At 44.3% G+C, this 21658-nt stretch overlaps 1 protein-coding gene across 1 annotated transcript; it reads right to left on the minus strand.

Annotated features, from left to right (window-relative positions):
* Positions 1–2405: 2405 nt before the first annotated feature.
* On the minus strand, positions 2406–21601 carry LOC115480787 (proteoglycan 4-like). Its single transcript, XM_030219689.1, has 5 exons — positions 17009–21601; positions 16402–16626; positions 9519–9740; positions 3802–3868; positions 2406–3265 (listed from the first exon to the last, which is right to left on the minus strand). Exons 1-4 carry the CDS (start codon positions 21584–21586, stop codon positions 3803–3805), a joined length of 5091 nt encoding a protein of 1696 aa, XP_030075549.1. The 5' UTR covers positions 21587–21601; the 3' UTR covers positions 2406–3265; position 3802.
* Between the last annotated feature and the right edge of the window lie 57 nt (positions 21602–21658).

A 21658-nucleotide genomic window follows, 5' to 3' on the forward strand; every position in this document is an offset into this window, starting at 1 on the left:
AAGCTGGTTCTAGACTCAACCCTTAGCCAGTTTCATTTGCAGAATAGCCACAATGTCCTTCAATTGCATGCATACTAATCTCTCCTATTCACGGTCATGGTGGATATCCTAAAAAAGCTGACTGGTTAGGGAAGTCCAGAACCAGCTTGAGAACACCTGTTCTAGTAACTGTGGCCTCTATTGTTCACATCTCAGCTACTCTATCCTAATGGAGGAACTGAAAGGAAGAACAGTCTAGTAGAAAAGTGAAAGGTCTTGAATTTTGTTTCAGGAATATCAGCTTTTGCTCCATTTTGGTTGGACTATGATATATTTCAGCTTTATAAATATAAAACACTTGAATCAGATTCTGTAATTTACGCTACTTTGTTACAATAGTATCTCAGATCCAACTCTCTGCAGATACCAGAGCATGAATACAAAAGGTACTCTTTCTGTTCTTTGCAATAAGCTATTTTAGTCAATAACCCCAATAGGCTGTACAGTGTGCTCTTTATGCAGTTGCTGCTTAACCAGCAAAGGGAATGTGTGTTTGGCTGACATGGGGCCACCTCAGTTGCAATCCACTGTGCAGCTGCAGGCTTGCCTTCAAAGATCAGCCAATTCTCTTGTCTTTGTTCCAGTGTGCTGACATTGCGGTACTGGGGGAGGATAAGGAACTATTTCTTAGTGACACCCTTCACCGGGCCTCTACCTTGTCAACACCAGCCATAAAAAATTAAATCCATCTGGTCAGGTTTCTGGATACCCCTAATGAACATGCAAGAGAGAAATTTGCATGCAGTGGCGGTAGTAGGCATGCAATTTTCTCTCATGCACATTCATTACGTATATCCAGAAAACCTGATCTGTTGGCTCATCTTGAGGACTGGGACCAAAGCCCAAAGCTCTATGTCATTTCCACTACATATAGCAGAACTCGGATACATCTCACATGTACCCAGAACGTACTGTATCTTATTATCATACATAGATGAATGTGATGAAAGGAAGAATGCCAACTAGAACGGTTGAATTTGAAAACCTTGTAGTACTGCAGCAGATCTGCTAAGTCACCAGTTTCAGGAATCCTCTTCATGCTCTCTCGAAACAGAAATTTCATGCCCAAGGTGAGAAACTTTACAGGTGGTGGCCTAAAATGCACATGAAATTTGAGCTATAGCAGAGGAAGAGCAATAGAAGGCTATCCTATGGCAGCCATCACTGGGTTGCTTCTGTACTGGTGCCATGAGCAACTTCAAATCTTGCAGTCCCCAACTATTTACTGATTTCTAAGGATCTGCATCAGAAAATATGGTCCTGCACAATTTGAAGTTGCTTGTGGTGCCAATATAGACGAAAGCCAACAATGGCTGCTGCATTGCAGAGGTAAGTGGCAGGAGAGGCTAAAGCTGGAGGAAGGAGGGGTAGATAAGTGGGGAAAAGGAGGAAGTAGATTTTAGGGAAGAAGCAGGGAATAGACCTGGAGACGTGATGGGAAGCAGGGAGTGGATATAAGCGTTTCAGGGGAAAGAGGCAGAAGGAGGGTGGATGCTGGGGAAGAGAGAAATAAGAGGTAAGAATGGGAAATGAGACATGGATGAGATGAAGAGTGGGAGACAAATTGAAGGGCAGGAGAGAGAAAAATTAAGTGATAGGATAGGTGGAGAAGGCAGATGGAGAAGGCAGATGCTGAGAAAAAGGCTAGGGGGGAGGGGAAACAGGAAAAGGTAGGGGTGGGGAAGAGAAATGGAGAGATGGTGAGACAAGGAGGATTGATAGGAAGGAGGGATGAAGTAGAGGGGAAGGTTAGAGAACTGAAAGATGTAAAAAAAGCTCTGAAGTGAAATGTGAGCTAAGAACAGAAATGACCACCATATGGCCAATCAAATCTGCCAAAAAACTGCCCAGTCTCTCCAACTCCTTTCCCTTAGAAATCAAACCCAGAATGAAGGAAGAGGGAGAAACAAATTCATGGGGCAGGGGGAGGGAAGATGAGAAAGAAAAGGTCTCAAGTTCATAGGAGGAAAAAGCCGACAGAAGCCAGAGAAATGGTGATAGAAAAGCACACAAGAAGAGACGAGCGAAACAGGAAGAAAAAAAAAATGAGAGAATGAAGAGAAAGTATTAAAATGTCCATTCTGCACATAAGAAATGGAAGGAAGCGAAAATAGCAAAAAGAGGGTTGATAGTCAAATCAGTTTAACTGGTCAGAACGGTTCCTGACCAGTTAAATCATCTGTTTGGGGTGAACTGTCTTTGTCAGTGGCACTAAACTGGTTAGTGCTGTTGAAAATGACCAGTTAGTGCCTAATGTAATACAAAACAGACTATTTGGGGAGCACTGGGGGGGGGGGGGGGGGGGGGAGTGTCAGCACTTGGCCGATTAAGTTCCAATATTCAGCATTTAACAGGCCAAAGTCACTGCGTAAGTCAGTCCTATCTTTATGCAGTGTCCCATAGCCGGTTAAGTACTAAATATTGCACATAACCGGCTATGGTTTAGCTGGCTCCAGAAATTCAATGCTACAGCCCAGACATGGTCCAGCAATGATTTTCTGGGCATAATGCTATCAGTGGCCAGCAAAACGAGCACCACCAGATGAAAATCGACCCTAGAAAATAAAAAGGGAGGATTCCAGAAAGAAAAAGGAGACCGAATGGAACAAACAAGACAGAGAACAAGAATCAAAATTAGACTGCAGACACAAGTTGGGGAACTATTTCTTTGCATATTGCCTAGGTAGGTATTGTAAGGCAAGAGCTACCCCCTAGGTAGGGGAAATGGCTGTTAATTGTCTTTCACATTCATCTGCCTTGTCACCGGTGTAACATTTTTTAGTTTGAAGCCCATGAATGGAGGGAGAACATGGGACATGCTGTGCTATACTATGGTGGATGCTGAAAATCTCCCTCAAAAACTGTTCCCCTTAGCAGCTTTCCTGTAGCCCTTCTTCACCCACAGGTTAAGGGCATAGTAGCAGTCAGTTACATCCCCCGTAAGAGATTCTTGCTGCAGGTAACAGGAAAAAAGACATTGCAACCATTTACCCATTACTGGTTGAACTGAAGCCATGGTAGTAGATATCTCAGATTTGGAAGAGCATATAGATATGGCCCTCCAACCTCAGGGACAGAGAGTGAAGGATAAGGTGTTTGAGTCTCCATCCATGTTTGAGTCTCCAACCATGTTGGACTACCGGCAGTAACTGCTGCCTCTTGCCAATGTAGAAAACATTGTTTGCAGGGTCAGGTTGTGCTCAAGCAGAAAAGGTCAGCTCTTTGCCTTTCATAGAAAGAAAAGAAAAAGATATCAACTAACATCTGATGTTATTCCATTACGCATCAGTCCTTCAGAAACACCGAGGAACACATAACTGCCTTATGGAGGCCCAGCTGAATATCAGCCGGGCCTGCATAAGCTCAGGGTAACTAGGCCGCCTGGTATTATCCCCCAATATTCTGTGCCAGTGCCCAGACATGGCCTGATACTAAATATCAGAGGATAATTTAGCCAGCCATGACCAACATTTAAAAAAATGCTGACCAACCCCAGCTGAATATCAGGGGGAATGACTTTACTCCCATGATGATAAAATGGATAAACAAAACAAATAAAAACAAATATTCCCAGAAATTACATGAAACAAATATTTTGTAGCTACCTATTCCTAACACAAAAAAGGTTGAATTTAATGGGCTCGTCCTTGCTTTCAGACCCAGTAACACACAAGCTGTGTAAACACCAGTAAACAAAGAAACAGCACATGTGATGCAGCATTTAAAAGGAGCTTGTGGTGTATCACAATTCAGTCTACTTACTTCAAATGTGACCAAACCCATTTGCTGTTATCCTCTCCTCTAGTGCTCTCAATGCCTCTTCAACCATCTGAAAGATGAAAAATGGGGCAAAGTCAGGGCTGTTTTCTTCTATGTTGGGGCCTAGGCAAGTAATTTGGGAGAGGTCCCCATGGCCCACCTGCAGACTGTGCCTCCTCCAGCTTCAGGAAGGCTTCGGGCCCTCTGTGGCAAAGTAACCCAGGGCAAATGCCTTGATTATACATCTCTTTAATACCGACCCTAACAAAAGTCGCATGTAGGATGAGGGTGTAAGGCACAGGTGACACAGACAAGCAAGACACAGTGTGGGGAGAGATTTCAGGAGAAGCAATGTGGATAAGATGCACTCAGGGTGAAGGGGGAGATTTATCTTATTCTTTAGAAATGCCTGTAACCAAATATACAATTGTAACAGAAGCAGCAAGAAGAAGAGATATCACTGGAACATGAATCTGTGCTAGAGTAGGTTCTAGTGAGCCAAAAACCAGGCCCATCTCTGGTTAAAACTCTGGACCCAATTTATCAAAAATCTCCTCCTGCATTCTCTGCCTGAGGAAAATACCTTTACAGATTCTGCTAATTATACACTAAAAACTGCAAATGATAATCTGAGTGCCACATTTTGAGTGCTTTTGGATATTAATGTAAGGGCACAACCCAATTTTCTTTTCAAGGTGGGGACCACTGGTCAAATTAGATCTAAAGCAGCTAATGGGTTCCTAAGAATAGCTTCTATAGCACCTACTGAATTGAAAACTCTTGATGGCATCTAGCGTGCCTCAATGTGGGATGTAGCTGACCTCCTTATTGGCCATGGTGCGTATGGGAATAGATGCAAAAAAAAAAAAGGAGACATAATGGAGAAAGTTCCAGATTGCCTGGGAACCATATTTCAATCCTCTTTCCCCTAGAGTGCACAGCTATTTAATGAATAAACAATTTCTTAATATTTAATAACCCTGATCCAATGGTAGACCATATATTGGTGAACCATACCAAATATACACTTCCCCCCATTGTGAAAATTTGGGGGTGTCTATATCGACCACTCTTTAATTTGAAATCTCCTTGGCTCTTTGACTAAGAGTTATTTTTCTCCTTCAGAACTTAAGACATACATGCAAAGTTTTCAAATTCAAGCAGTTTAGACTGCTATTACAATCATTAATGTTATCGAAGTTCATTGGCTGCCCATAGAGGCTAGGATCAGGATTAAGTTCTCCTGTCTGATCTATAAGATATTGAATGAGGAGTGTTCTTCATATGTGATAATTCACTTTGAATTTCAGTCCCATAATTGAGTTAGAAGATCCTGCTGTCATTAGTTTTTTTGTTTCCCCTTCCATTAGGGGTATAAAAAGATTCTGAGTATTTAATAGCCTCTCAACTGTGCAGTCACCAAAATTACGGAATGATCTATACCCTTGTGTTAAGTTTCAGTTGGATTTTAATTCTTTTAAGAAAAATCTCTTTTTTAAAGAAGAGCCTAAAAACCATTTGTATCTTTTAATTTTCCCAAGAACATATCTTGGCTTCTTTGTTGTAAACCGCTCAGAACGTGGAAGTGTGGTATAAAAATGTGGTGTGTAATGCAATGTAATGTAACAATGAAAATACCTATTAAAGACACTGAATTCTTTTGGGGAGTTCTCTCAAGGTATCAAAAGACTTCAATCTCCCATAAGTTTACCATGAACCTCAGCGGTGTCACTCAGATTCATACCTTAGTTTAGCAAGAATTACACACCCACCTCCTCATCGATATATGGTGAAACAATTTTCTAATGTCAAATTTTGAATATTTAACTTTAGTTTTTTTCTTTTTAGTTATTTTCAAGAATAATTTTCTTTTTTTAATAACATGATTCTTAAAAAAATCTTCACTCTTTTTATTTTCTGGGAGACTGGGCATCCAAAGGGCAGATGATGTTTAATGTGAGCAAGTGCAAAGTGATACATGTGGGAAAGAGGAACCCAAACTATAGCTACGTAATGCATGGTTCCACATTAGGAGTCACCGACCAGGAAAGGAATCTAGGTGCCATTGTTGATGACACACTGAAACCTTCTGTTCAGTGTGCTGCAGCAGCTAAGAAAGGAAATAGAATGTTAGGTATTATTAGGAAAGGAATAGAAAACAAAAATGAGGATGTTATAATGCCTTTGTATCGCTCTATGGTGCGACCGCACCTTGAATATTGTGTGTAATTCTGGTTGCCGCATCTCAAAAAAGATATAGTGAAATTAGAAAAGATACAGAGAAGGGCAAAGAAAATAATAAAGGGGATGGGACGACTTCCCTATGAGGAAAGGCTAAAGCAGCTGGGGTTCTTCAGCTTGGAGAAAAGACGGCTGAGGGGAGATATGATAAGGTCTATAAAATAATGAGTGGAGTGGAACAGGTAGATGTGAATTGCTTATTTACTTTCTCCAAAAATACTAGTACTAGGGGGCATGCAATGAAGTTACAAAAGTAGTAAATTAAATTAAAAATTGTGTTACATTGTTGCAGTGGATTCACCTGCTTCCTGTTTTAAACACACCCTTTCCCTTTTTTAACCCCGCTTACAGTATTGGATGCCTGGACATGCACTTATTCAGTCAGATGTGGGCAATTTCCAAAGTTTACCTGAGTAAGCGGCTTTGAAAAAGTGCCCTTTCCACATATGAGATTCAGTGGCAAACATCATTACACTTATTTATAATTAATGCATTTCACCACAAGCTGAGATTGACAAATGAATTTAATCTCAACTATGCAGCGGCAAACAGAGGATAGAGAAAGGAGATCTGGGTTCCAGTCCTGCTGCTGTCACTGCCAACTCACTCTGTAGGCATAGTAGAAGATATGATAACCCACCCAGATCCGAAAACTTAGCTCAGTTAGTCTAGGATCTGAGGTGCCAAAAGGGAATTTCTCATTTGCCTCTGTGCAAAAATGCTTTACAGCCGACTCTTAGGAGACAACTTTCAAACAATATTTGCAAGTGTAAAGTCTATGACTATTTTTTACTCTGGATCAATTCCGAAATAGATCAGTTTATAAATCATTTACAACTTCTTTGGAGCAGGTACAAAATTTGGGCAAGAGAATTTGTGCACTATAGAAGCTGGATCTGTGAACGAGTTTTATAAAAAGCACATAGGTGTCCAGTTATGAAATTACCCACTAATTAGCACAAAAAACAATTATACAATTATAACCAGAATTATAGTTCATTTTCTAACCTGTGTAATTTTTAAAATCTAGTTTGTTTCTTCTTTTTCTTGACCTCTTCCATTTCCATTCTTTTTATCCAGCCTTGCTCTCGTTTCTTTGTCCCTTTTTTTCTCTTCTATTTTGGCATATTTTTCGTTTGGTCTCTACAACCTTCTCGTTTTTTCAGTTTCTCCCTGCTAATAAGTGAAATGTCCAAAACCATCCTTTTCATTCTTCCCCTCTTGTCTCCACAATTCATTTTTCCATTCTTTTTCTTTTTGTTTTTTATTTCCCTCCTTAACACTTTTGTCTTTTTTCATCCACTGTTCCTCTTATCTTTCTGTGCATTTCCCCCCCATCCTTATCTTTCCTTCTACCCAGATCTCTCCATGGCCGAAATCCTCTTTGCTCTTTCTTGCTTCTCTGTCTCCCAGTTCATCCTGCACTCCTATGTCTTCCTGTTTGTCTCACCCCCCCAGTTGTTCCTTCTCACCTCCTCTTCTACTCTCACCTCTTTCAACCCTCTGTCTCTCTCCAACTTTTCCCTTCTTGTTTCTCCCTTTCCCATTAGTGTTGCCTTTTCATTACTTTCATATCCAGGAGCACTGTGGTAGTAACAACATTGTAACATAGTAGATGACGGCAGAAAAAAGACCTGCACGGTCTATCCAGTCTGCCCAACAAGATAAACTCATATGTGGTACTTTATGTGTATACCTGACCTTGATTTGTATCTGTCATTTTCAGGGCACAGACCGTAGAAGTCTGCCCAGCACTAGCCCCGCCTCCCACCCCCGGCTCTGCCACCTAATCTCCGCTAAGCTTCTGAGGATCCCTTCCTTCTGAACAGGATTCCTTTGTTTATCCCACACATTTTTGAATTCCTTTACTGTTTTCATCTCCACCACCTCCCGTGGGAGGGCATTCCAAGTATCTACCACTCTCTCCATGAAAAAATACTTCCTGGCATTTCTCTTGAGTCTGCCCCCCTTCAACCTCATTTCATGTCCTCTAGTTCTACTGCCTTCCCATCTACAGAAAAGGTTCGTTTGCGGATTAAAACCTTTCAAATATTTGAACATCTGTATCATATCACCCCTGTTTCTCCTTTCCTCCAAGGTATACATGTTCAGGTCAGCAAGTCTCTCGTCATACGTCTTGTAACGCAAATCCCATACCATTCTTGTGGCTTTTCTTTGCACCACTTTAATTCTTTTTACATCCTTAGCAAGATAGGGCCTCCAAAACTGAACACAATACTCCAGCCAGGGCCTCACCAATGACTTATACAGGGGCATCAACACCTCCTTTCTTCTGCTGGTCACACCTCTCTCTATACAGCCTAGCAACCTTCTAGCTACGGCCACCGCCTTGTCACACTGTTTCGTCGCCTTCAGATCCTCTGATACTATCACCCCAAGATCCCTCTCCCCGTCTGTACATATCAGACTCTCACCGCTTAACACATACGTCTCCCGTGGGTTTCTACTCCCTAAGTGCATCACTTTGCATTTCTTCGCATTGAATTTTAATTGCCAAACCTTAGACCATCCTTCTAGCTTCCGCAGATCCTTTTTCATGTTTTCCACTCCCTCCCAGGTGTCCACTGTTAGAAATCTTAGTATCATCCGCAAAAAGGCAAATTTTACCTTCTAACCCTTCGGCAATATCACTCACAAATATATTGAACAGAATCGGCCCCAGCACCGATCCCTGAGGCACTCCACTACTCACCTTTCCCTCATCCAAGTGAATTCCATTTACCACCACCCTCTGGCGTCTGTCCGTCAACCAGTTCACCACATCTGGTCCTATCTTCAGCCTGTCAAGTTTATTCAAGAGCCTCCTGTGGGGAACCATGTCAAAAGCTTTGCTGAAATCTAAGTAGATTATGTCTATAGCACATCCATGATTCAATTCTCTGGTCACCCAGTCAAAGAATTCAATGAGATTCGTTTGGCACGATTTCCCTTTGGTAAAACCATGTTGTCTCGGATCTTGTAACTTATTGGCTTCCAGGAAATTCACTATCCTTTCCCTTCAGCATCGCTTCCATTACTTTTCCAATAACCGAACAAAGGAGGCCATAGGACCACTGAAAGAGCAGAGTGATCTCTGTCCCTGTGGCTACCTTTCCATTTCTACAGACACATTCCCTACTTAAAGCAGATGTGTGCACAGATTCAGGAGGAGTGGCCAAGGGGACTTGTGACCCATGGTCTCTACATTCCAATAGGCACTATTAGGTGCTATCATACAGATCAGGATAAACATGACAGCCTGGAAAACACCAAAGAGATGAAGGAACAAAAGCCAAGGATGCCCAACTTGGCTTTTCCTAGTTGTCTTCCAGGATAATAGCAGGATTTGATATTTATGAGACTATAAGAATGCACTTTATCAGGCAGTAGCTCCTGCAACTACTGCTGGAGCTGTAAGAATACTAACTGTTATTATTAGTGCAAGCGCAGCCTGATTTGAGTGCCAGAGATATACTTACTGCACGAGAGACATTGCCTTCAAACGGTAGGATTATCTGGACTCTTCTCAGTATTGTGTTTCTTATCCTCTGTGAAAAGTGGAACAGCTCTTCCAGAATCCAGCGGACTTCCTCGCACAGTGGAAAACTTAACTCCAGCGACCCAACGAGTGGGATGTTGAGGACGGCAACTTTGGAAGAGTGGCACATATCCAAACAGATCTGCATGTTTCTGCGGTAGGCCTGAAACATCAAGAAGGCATCATTTACATCAATGTTTTTGCATACATTTCAAAAGGGACACCGTGCATGGATATTTAGCAACATGGCCCAACTGAATTAAGTAAATGGTTCTGGAGAAAACTATAATCTGTTGTGATCACTGTTATAGTATATCCGATGCTCTGCAAGCACATTTGAGTGTGTTTGAAAGATGCTGAAGTGGCTGATTTCTTCTGCCCGTTTGTTCTGATATTAGAACTGGAGTCTCTTCACTTTTGTCTGAACAACCCAAGTACTTTTAATTAGAAAATTTATTATATGAAAGCTTTGGACAGTTTGCATAAGTTTATTGCACATGTGGAGTTTATGTAGTTTTTCTGACCCGTGATGTTATTCCTTGCTGAAAGCTCTGAAGTATTTCATCTTATGGAGCGCTATTGTTAAGGTCTCACTGAAGTCTTTTCTAGATATTTTTGTTTTGTTTTCCTGTTCTAGTATTGCTGTGTTTTTTTGAATGCCACGTGGTGAAAATACTAATTTTTATAGTTTCATCAACAGAAGATACCTTCCAATATCGTCAGACTTCTGAAGATGGGTCCGTATGCTTTCAGAAGCTCACGTGTTGCACCTGTTCTATTGTTGTAGTAAAATAAAGTCTATAGGTCCTTTTTAAAAACGCTTACCAAGGGCGCACTTAAGCATCCTGCAGTAGTTTTAGGATTGGGGCACGCTTCCTACGTGCTAAAAAATATTTTAAGGGCTTCCTTTACTAAGCTGCCCTAGCAATTTCCAGTGCAGCAAACGAGAGAAAGCCCATTCAATTCCTACAGGCTTCCTCTCGTTTGTCACACTGGAATTGTTAGCGTGGCTTAGAAAAAGCAGCCCTTCATTTTTTAGCACTGGGGGCGTGCCCAGCACTAATCGGTTAGCACAGCTACATCACCACGCACTAACTGATTAGTGCGTTTAGCATGGGAGCCCTTACTACCAAGAAAACAAATGTTGGTAAGGGCTCCTGCACTAATAGCCATGCGGTAATGGGAAATTAGCATGTGGCCATTAGTAGAGTAAATGGAAAAATGTGGCTATTTTACAGCCACGCTAAGCACTAGACACCTTTTAGCGCAGCTTAGTAAAAGGGCCCCTATGACTGATAGATTCCAGACATTCTCTCTAATGATGGCTGTGCACATTTTGCCAGAAAAAAATGCCTTATACAGGGGGAGGTAACATCCCTATTTCTTCCACCCCTTTGTTTAATGCAACCCAAGAAGCAGCCAGTTGTGGCTGTTCCCTGGAACAGTGCTTTCTTTCACAGTTTTGGATTGGCTACCATTGACCTGATGTTTCTTTTAGCTATCCACAGTGCACTCTCTAATCCTACTCAGTGCTACACTACATCAACCCCATCCATTACTATCTTGTATTTTCACAGAAATACATCCCTGGTTTGTTTTGATATTTTGGTAACTTATGTTGCAGAGGAGATGTCAGAAAAGGTTTACCTTTTTCCAGATGATATCAAAATCTGCAACACAGTAGATGCAGGGGCGTAGCCGACTGGGCTTCCCTCTCCCTTCCCCGGCACATTAAAAATAATACCTTTGCTGGTGGGGGACACCAATGTCCCAACAGTCAAGGAAATTCAAATTTGCTGCCCCAGCTGCTCCCCTCCTCCTTGTGCTGCTGCAGTACTACTACTACTTATTTCTATAGCGCTACAAGGCATACGCAGCGCTGTACACCAAACACAAGAAGACAGTCCCTGCTCAAAGAGCTTACAATCTAGATAAGACAGGCAGACAGACAGAACAATTAAGGGTAAGGGAATAAAGAGGTGAGGATAAAAGGAAAGGGCAAGTGAGCAGTGATTAGGAGTCAAATGCAGTAAAGAGGGAGTCATTGGTATGCCTCCAGCCACCAACTTTGGGACTCCCCAAGCTCACTCAGTTCTTGCGCAAACTAAGCATGCGAAAACTGAGCATGCACAAGGAGTCCTGTCATCGGAGGCTGAAGACTCACCGCCAACTTCCTCTTTACTGCAGCAGCACAAGGGAGGAGGAGAGCGGCTTGAGCAGTGAATTTTTTTTGACTGGTATGACTTTGGCATCCCTGCTAGTCATTTAACAGGTGCTGCAGGTTTGCAAGGGGCCTGAGCCCAAAGGCTATACCCATTGCTTGCAAGGTTTGAAAAACATGCAGAGGGATCTATTGAATCTTGGTTGTTTAGAGTTTGACCTCTAAGATTTAATGCTAAAAAAAAAATGCAGGGTCATACATCTGGGCTGTATAAAACCCAAGAGAACAGGACATGGGGGTAACTGTATCCAGTGGTGTTCCTTGGGCAGCTGCCACCCAGGGCGTATCGCCGCTGCGCAACCCCCGGGTGCAGCATTGCCCCCACCCTCCCCCGGTGCGTGTTGTCCCCATCCCCCAGCGCATCACCTCCAAACCCCTCCTCCTGCATTGCTCTTACCTCCTGGGGTACTGGGAGCAGCCGTGTGGTTGTCGGCTCCACTGGTTCCCTGCCCCAGAACAGGAAGTAACATCAGAGGGAGAAGGGAACCGGCGAAGCAGACAGCCACACGGCTGCTCCCTTGTCCCCCCCTCCCCCCCCCCCCCCCCCCCCGCAGCGTGTACCCAGGGCGGACCGCCCCTCAGCCTCGGTACACCACTGATTGTATCTGTTGCTCTTAATATGACCAATCAAGTAGAAACAGGGAGAGAATGGCCAGCAGGAAAAGGTGATAGTGCCTCTGTGTAAGTCTCTAGTCGGACCTCATTTGGAATAATACTATGTGCAATCTTGGAAATCACACCTTCAAAATGATATAAACCAGATGGAGTCTATCCAGAAGAAAACTACTAAGATGGTAAGTGTTCTTTATCATAAAGCTAATGGGGACAAAAAACATGTATATCCTGGATGAAATGCGAGAAAGGAGAGATATGATAGATATTTAATTGCCTCCAAGGTACAAGTACACAGGAGTAAAATTGTTTTCAAGGGAAAGGGGGCTCTAGTCCATGGAGTCGTAGGATGAAGTTAAAAGGGAATAGATTCCAGGGTAATCTAAGGAAATATTTCTTAACACAAAAGGGTACTGGACATACAGAACAGCCTCCCAGTAGAGGTGGTGGAGACGAAGACAGTACCTGAGTGCAAGAAAGCATGAGACATGCAGAAAGGATCTGTTAGGGAAAGGAAGGGGTTGTAGAGTCTGGACTGTTGGTTTGGATGGGCAGACTGGAAATGCCATGTGGGAGTCAATATTCAAAGGGAACAGCTGATATAGCAAGAATGAAGTGGATGAATGATATATGACTGAATTTTATTGAAGCACAAACACGAGCATAATATCCTCAAGGGAAGTGATTATAGTTACTTTGCTAGATAAGCGATTATATTGCATGTAGTCAGGGTAAAGCAGAACATGTGGGGAGTTTATTTGGTTGTCACTTATCATTGCATACCTCCTTAATAATTTATTTAACACTGCAAGTTTATTTAGAAATGTATAATACTGCAAAGTAGTTCTGTGTATTTAGCTATATCTAGATGCAGCACATATAGCTCTATATTTAGCCTAGTGCATTAAACATGCAATTTACTATACAGGATTTGGTTATATACATGTGTGGTGAATATTCTCGGGTTGACTTCAGTGTATGTACGTACATATTTTGGAGGGGGACATCAAATGTGTGATGATGGTTCCATCTGTGACACTACCACATATTCCCCTTGGGGATATAATGGTTTGAATGGGTATGGTCTGAGCACATTTCATAACACATTAATATATTTGAATAAATGCATAAGTAAAAAAGATAGATAAAGTGAGTATCCAAGTTTATAGTAAGCTATAGGTTGATTAACTTGGGTTTTTTTGTATTGTTCTTCCTGTTATATATATCGCATATTTTCAAAGCACTTAGCCTTCCAAAGTTCCATAGAAACCTATGGAACTTTGGAAGGCTAAGTGCTTTGAAAATGAGCTTGATATTAAATAGTGAGTCAATATTCAAAGCCAGTTAATTATCCCTGAGTGGGCCCCGAGGGAATACTCAGCAGCCCTTACCTGGATAGTACCACTGAATATTTCCTGTGACACCGCCTTCAGCTATCTAGGTCCTAAGCTTTGGGATTCTCTTCCCTCCCACCTTTGGACTGTCTCTTCCCTTTCAAAGCCCTTCTCAAGTTTCACCTTTTTTTTCTGACTTTTGATCTTTCCTCCTCTTAGGTCTTCCTGTGCTCATTCTGTACTCCCTAACTTGTCACCGCCCTCAGCTTTCTCTGCCCCTCTACCTCCATTAGCATTACTTTTTGTTTTGTAAACCGCTAAGTCACCTTTTGGATCTATTTGCGGTATATAAAGCTCTGGAAAATAAAATAAAATATTTAAAAATTAAAAATAAATCTCTCCTCTAACTGCTAAGGCCAAAACTGGCTGTTGAGTGGGCGACCCGGGGGCAGAGTCACACAACCAGACATGGGCGTAGACTGGGGGGGGGCGAGGGGGGGGGGCAATGCCCTCCCAAACGACGAAGACGACGAATCTTCTTTCCCGCAGCGGCGAACAGGCGGCCGTAACGGTAAAAGCAGCAAGCAAGCAGCCAGACTCAACTCCATCCTTCGCTTCCTGAATCCTGCCCTCTCAGCGTCCCGCCAGAAAGGAAATGACGTCAGAGGAAGGCGGGACGCAGAGAGGGCAGGATTCAGGAAGCGAAGGACGGAGTCGACTCGAGCCTGGCTTCTTGCTTGCTGCTTTCCCGCCCGCTCGTTCGCCGCTGCAGATTCAGGAGTGGAGTGAGCCAGCCTGTTTAAGTAAGGAAGCCATTTGGTTAATCTAAATTTCCACTCCCCCGCGCAGCTGTCATCGTTCACTCAAAACACAGCTGTGAGCTGCTGCATCCACGTTGTCGTTCTTGGGAGATGCTGTGAAGGGGGAGGGAGACGCTGGATAGAATGGGGAAGGGAAGGGGATGGTTTAACAGTACAAACATGGTGCATTTTATAAATGTTTTTCTTTTTGATTATATTGCTGGTAGAAATTGGACAATAAAGGCATTTTACACTTTTCTCAGGCTTAAAAGAGAACAGTAATTGCCAGGTTGGAAACAAATACAAAAAAAAATACATTTTTAACAACTTCTTGTATTACCTTCACAAAGGTAAGTGCAATATACCACCTGAGGGAGGGAGGGGAGAGACGTCAGTCAGGGAGGAGATGCACATGGATGGAGGGGAGGGGAGAGAGGAGAAATGTTGGACATGGATGGAGTGGAGGGCGGGGAAGAGAGGAGAAATGTTGGACAAGCATGGAGGGAAGGAAAGACAAATATCAAATGGAAAGAAGACACTGCATAAAACAGAAGACACTGGGACCAAAGTGAATAGAAAAACTAAATGATCAGACAACAAAGGTAGAAAAATGTATTTTATTCAGAATTTATTAATTGGAATACGTCAGCTTTTTGAAATGTGCATCTGTGATATTTTGCATGTAAGTTTCAATTTTTATGGTATTGCTGCATGCTGAGTCTGACTTCTTGAGTTAACTTTCCAGTATTTTGCCTTCATATTTTTTGATTTCTAGTTCCTTGTGTCATGTGTTTTTCATGTGTGATCAAGGTGCAGTATTCTGCTAGCGTGTAGTATTTGCAGCCCTTTTTGTTTTGCTTTTTTTTCACGAGGTAGTGTATTGGTGTTTTAGAGCCTGCCTGGTGTAATTACAGTTCTGCCTTTTCACGCATAAAGTTGTAGCTCGTCCTGTCCTTGGAATTAGTGCTGTTATGGTTTAGTAAGGATACGAGTGTGTTTTTGCACAAGTTTGTGTATAGTGTTTTGCAGTGGAGAGATTGTGTGTTGGCCTTACTGAGGTGGCACCAAAACATCAGAAAGGGTGTAGAGCCTAAATCATGACACACACTACCTCTTGAAGGAATATATATAGAGCATATGTATTTCTAAGGTCAACACTGGCATGCTATGGGAAAGGGGGTGGGGAAATACTACTGGAGAGGAAGAGGGAGTGAAGGAAGGAAGGAAGGGTGAAAGAGCTGGCTTGATATCTCATACATATTCATTATGGTTATTCCCAAAAAAAGCCAGCTTTTTCCCTTCCTTCCTTCATATTAGCATATTCATTTGAATATATATATATATGCAAATGAATATGCTAATATGCTCCGCCCCATCCTTTGCCCCCCCCCCCCCAAATGAAACAGCCACTACGCCCATGCAACCAGATAAGTGCCAATATTCAGCCCTTAACGGTTAAGTTAACCGGCCAAATTGGACCACATTAATAGAAGTCCTATCTTTGCCCAGTTTATCTTATCTGCCAACATATACCTGGATATTTAATGCCAATATCTCACGTGGCCCAGAATTTAATATCCAGGCATAATTTTGGCAGTGGTGGTTTGCGTTTAAAAAAAAACAACAAAAAACACTGACCACCAGAGGCTGAATATTACCCCCATGGTATTCTATTCATGGTATTGTATTCTGTGACCCGGAAATGGCAATCGCCATTATGGCAAATGTAAGCCACATTGAGCCTGTGAATTGGTGGGAAAATGTGGGATACAAATGCTAATAATAATAATGGTCTTTTTCTGCTATCATATTTTCTGTTTTTTTAGGACCACCTTTCAGAAAAAAAAACTCTCTCACCTTTTCTGCTTCTTCTGGGCCATGATTCAAACCCTTATAGGGGAGAAAGGTCACAAAATAAACAGCCTTGCAGAATAAGTCAGGGTCCTCGTGGATTTTCACCTCTCCTGGCTGCAGGGTCTTACACCCCCAGGACGGGAGCCTTCCAAGTCTGTTATAGAGTGAGTATGAAAACTTATTTGAAGTTAAATCCAGGTTGCTATCGATCGGACACACAAGTACTGCCTGTAGGGAGACAGGGGAAAGAGATTCAGCCATGGCTATTACCCCAAAACATGCTTATAATCTGGATCATTTATCTTTTTTTCATATATGTTTCAATCTAAAGACATGTATGGCGGTATGTGAGCGAGATTGCTTCCTGCTGCTATACTCTTATTAAACATCTCACTAAATGGTTTGCTACATCACTGATTTCAGGAAATCACACTGTTGTGTCATCAGCTATCCTTCAGAGTTTGGTTTTTGTGTATAGTTGAGAGCTTAATTGCAACAGGAGGCTCTTGGCTCCATCTGAAAAAGTGACAGGGATAGACAGAGAGACAGACATCTAGTAACTCTATAGAGATAAGTAGTAACAGTAATATTACCTGTATCAGCTTATTACCTCTTTATCTACGATCTCATTGGCTTTGATGGATTCTACTTCAAGGGGCAGCAGGTTTTGCAAGTCATCTGTAGAGCTGCAGCTGCTATCCATGGATACTGGTATCTCCGCCTGCCCTGAGCTTTTGGGTACATTCTGCCCCTGAACTGCAGACATCTTCTTTGATGTTTTCTGTGCAGATGTCTCCTGCCCTTGGGCTGTTGGTATACTTATCCCTGGCTCTATGGGTATATTCTGCCCTGGGGCAGCTGCTATATCCCATTCTGCAGCGGTGTCCATCTGCTGTCCAGGAGTTGCTGAAGTTCTCTCCCCCAGACCTTGTGTCTCATTTACTGGGGCTATATGAGCAGTGGGCGTTACATGCAGTGGGTCTGTGTGTATATCTTGCCATTGAGCTGTGGGTCTCTCCTGTCCTGGGGAAGTGAGTATCGCTAGTGATGTGGGCTTTTCTTCTCCTAGGGCATGTAATGTCTCCTGCTCCTGGGCAGCAGGTATAGCCAACTGATTTAATGTGGGAAGCTCCTGGCCAGGCGTGGTGGGTATCTCGTTCTCTGGGACAGCAAGAGTTTCCTCATTTGGGTCTTCCTGGATATCTGATCCTGCGTTTGTGGGCATCTGCTGCAGGACTGGTGTGTCTTTCTTTGGAGTTTTCTGAGTCAGTGTCTCAGGCATTGGGACTGCTAGTATATTCAATGCCTGTTCTGCAGATATTTCCTGCCCTAGAGCAATGGGTGTCTCCTGCACATGGGATTCTGGAATATTTATCCCTATAGAGGTGAGCATCTGCTGTCCTGTGCATGCTGTAATATTTATACCTGGGTCACTGGGCATCTGTTGCCCTGGGTCTGCTGGAATATTCATATATGGATCATTGGGCATCTGATGCTTAAGAGTTGCTTCCCCCTTCCCTAGGGTTTGCTGAGTGAAGGTCTCCTGCTTTGGGGCAGCAGGAGTCTCTAGTCCTTGCTCAGTATATATTTCTTGCCCTGGACTATCAGGAGTCTTCTGCTCTTGGGCTACAGGTATATCAATCTCTGTGGCCATTACACCAAGGCAAGACATCTCTTGCATTGATATTGCTGGTGTAATGATCCTTGTGGCCGTGGGCACACCCTGCCCTGAGACAGCAGGTGTCTTCTGTACTGGGACTACTGGTATATCTAACCCTTCAATCTTAATAAGCATCTCTTGCCCTTGGGCTACTGGCAGTGGTATACATATTTTTGTGGTTATGTCCCGGCCTGAGGCACTGGGTGTAACCTGCTGTGGGGCCAACAGTATATCCAACTCTGAGACTTTGGGCATATGCTGTTCTGGAGTAATGAGTGTCTCCTGTACTACAGCTGCTGGCATACACATCTCAGTGGTTGAAGGTTTGTCCTTCCTTGGGGTACTGGGTGTCTCATGCCCTGGAACTGCAGGTATATCCAATGTTGAGTTGGTGATCACCTCCTGGCCTTGGACTGCTGGCACACCTGTATCTGTACATATATCCTGGCCTAAAGTATTAGGTTTTTTCTTTTCTGGACTGGCTTGGGATATAGGCATCTTCTGCTCTGAGGATGTATGTGTATCCATTGCTGGGCATGTAGGTGTTACCTGTCCTTGGGCTGTTAGTAACTCCAACCTTGAGGCAGTGGGCATCTTCTGCCCTGGAGCTGCTGGCAGACCTGTCTCTGAGTGTATATCCTGGCCTGAAGTATTGGCTACCTCTTGCTCTGGAGCTGCTGCTATTTGAAATGCTGGAGGTCTAGGTATCTCCTGTCCTTGGGCTGCTGACAGATCTGCATTTGATGCCTCCAGCCCTGTATCTGCTTCTACTTCCAGTGATGAAGATCTAGGAATGTCCTTCCCTAGGGTGGTAAGTGTCTCCTGTACTAAGGATGCTGCTGTACTCATTTTTGTAGCTATAGGACTATTCTGCCTTGAGACACCCAGTGTTTCCTTTCCTGGGCCTATAGGCATAACCTGCTTTGGGATGGTTGGTTTCTCCAATTCTTGAGATGGTGATGTCTCCTGACCTAGGGCACTGGCCGTTTCTAGATCTGGGACAGCGAGTGTCTCCTCCACTATGATTTTTTGTCTGTCCATTCCTTGAGTTTGGGGTATCTGCTGTCCATAGGTTGCAGATTCCTTCTGCCACAGGGCTGTTTTCTCCTGCTCTGGGACTGCTGGTGTATCCCACACATATGTTTGAATCTCCTGCCTCAGGGCAGTGGGTGGCTCCTGCACTGGGGCTATAGGAATGTGTTTGTCTATGGCCGTGGACATATCCTGCTTTAGGGAAGTGGATAGTTCCTGCCCTGGGATAGGTAGTATATCCAGTCCTTGGAATATGGGCATCTCCTGTCCTGGGACTCTGGGTGTCTCCTTCCACAATGCCACTGCTATATCAAATTCTGGGACTGTTGTCTTCTTCTGTTCTGATACTGCTAGAATATCCAGCCCTAGGGTAGTGGGAACTTCTTGCTCTGGGGTTGCTGCTTTAACCATTCTTGTGCTTTTGGATATATTCTGCCTCGAGTCCACGGCTATCTGTTGTCTAGAATCTGCTTGTGTCTCTTGCTCTGGAGCTGCCGAGACATCCTTCCCTGGGGCAGTGGATGTCTCTTGCACTGGAGCTATCAATACATCCTCCCCTAGGGCAGTGGGTGTCCCTTGCACTGGACCTACCGATTCATCCTCCCCTGGGGCAGTGGGCATCTCTTGCTCTAGAACTGCTGATACATCTGATTCTGGAGCTTTGGGCATATCCTCCTCTGGGGTAGGGAACGTCTCTTCCTCTGAAGCTAACAATACATCTGACCCTTGAGCTCTGGGCATATCCTTCCCTGGTGCAGTGGGTGTCTTTTGCACTGGAGCTGCTGATACAGCCTCCCCTGGAACAATGGGCATCTCTTGTTCTGGAGCTGATACATCTTCCCCTGGAGCAGTGGGCGTCTGTTGTTCTGGAGCTGCTGATACATCCTCCCCTGGAGCAGTGGGCGTCTGTTGTTCTGGAGCTGCAGATACATCCTCCCCCTGGACAGTGGGTGTCTCTTGTACTTGAGCTGCCAATTCATCCTCCCCTGGTGTTGTGGGCATCTCTTGCTCTGGAGCTGCTGATACACCCCCCTCCTGGGCAGTGGATGTCTCATGCTCTGGAGCTGCCAATATGTCCTCCCCTGGGGCAGTGGGCGTCTTATGCTCTGGAACTGCAGATACATCTGATTCTGGAGCTTTGGATATATCTACCACTGGGGCAGTGAGCGTCTCTTGCTCTGGAGCTATCGACACAACCAACACCTGACCTTTGGGCATATCCTCCTCTGCGGAAGTGGGCATCTCTTTCTCTGAAGCTGCCAATATATTTTCCCCTAGGGCAGTGGGCATCTCTTGTTCTAGAGCTGCTGATACATCCTCCTCTGGGGCAGTGGGTGTCTCTTGCTCTGAAACTGCTGATACATCCAATTCTGGAGCTTTAGGCATATCCTCCCCTGGGGCTGTGAGCATATCTTGCTCTGGAGCTACCAATACATCTGACCCTTGAGCTTCAGGCATATCCTCCTCTGGGGCAATGGGCATCTCTTGCTCTGGAGCTGCTGATACACCCCCCTCCTGGGCAGTGGATGTCTCATGCTCTGGAGCTGCCAATATGTCCTCCCCTGGGGCAGTGGGCGTCTCATGCTCTGGAACTGCAGATACATCTGATTCTGGAGCTTTGGATATATCCACCACTGGGGCAGTGAGCGTCTCTTGCTCTGGAGCTATCAACACATCCAACACCTGACCTTTGGGCATATCCTCCTCTGCGGAAGTGGGCATCTCTTTCTCTGAAGCTGCCAATATATTCTCCCCTGGGCCAGTGTCTATCTCTTGCTCTGGAGTTGCCATTACATCCTCCCCTGGAGTAGTAGGCATCTCTTGCTCTGCAACTGCTGATACATCCGATTCTGGAGCTTTGGGCATATCCTCTCCTGGGGTAGTGAGCATAGTGAGCATCTCTTGCTCTGAAGATACCACTACATTGGACCCTTGAGCTCTGGGCATTTTCTCCCCTGAGACAGTGGGTGTCTCTTGCACTGGAGCTGCTGTTACATCCTCCCCTGGCGTTGTGGGCATCTCTTGCTCTGGAGTTGCTGATACATCCTCCCCTAGGGCAGTGGGTGTCCCTTGCACTGGACCTACCGATTCATCCTCCCCTGGGGCAGTGGTCATCTCTTGCTCTAGAACTGCTGATACATCTGATTCTGGAGCTTTGGGCATATCCTCCTCTGGGGTAGGGAACGTCTCTTCCTCTGAAGCTAACAATACATCTGACCCTTGAGCTCTGGGCATATCCTTCCCTGGTGCAGTGGGTGTCGCTTGCACTGGAGCTGCTGATACAGCCTCCCCTGGAACAATGGGCATCTCTTTTTCTGGAGCTGATACATCTTCCCCTGGAGCAGTGGGCGTCTGTTGTTCTGGAGCTGCTGATACATCCTCCCCTGGAGCAGTGGGCGTCTGTTGTTCTGGAGCTGCAGATACATCCTCCCCCTGGACAGTGGGTGTCTCTTGTACTTGAGCTGCCAATTCATCCTCCCCTGGTGTTGTGGGCATCTCTTGCTCTGGAGCTGCTGATATACCCCCCTCCTGGGCAGTGGATGTCTCATGCTCTGGAGCTGCCAATAT

This window comes from Microcaecilia unicolor, chromosome 11 (genome assembly GCF_901765095.1).
Source record: "Microcaecilia unicolor chromosome 11, aMicUni1.1, whole genome shotgun sequence".
Lineage (NCBI taxonomy): Eukaryota > Metazoa > Chordata > Amphibia > Gymnophiona > Siphonopidae > Microcaecilia > Microcaecilia unicolor.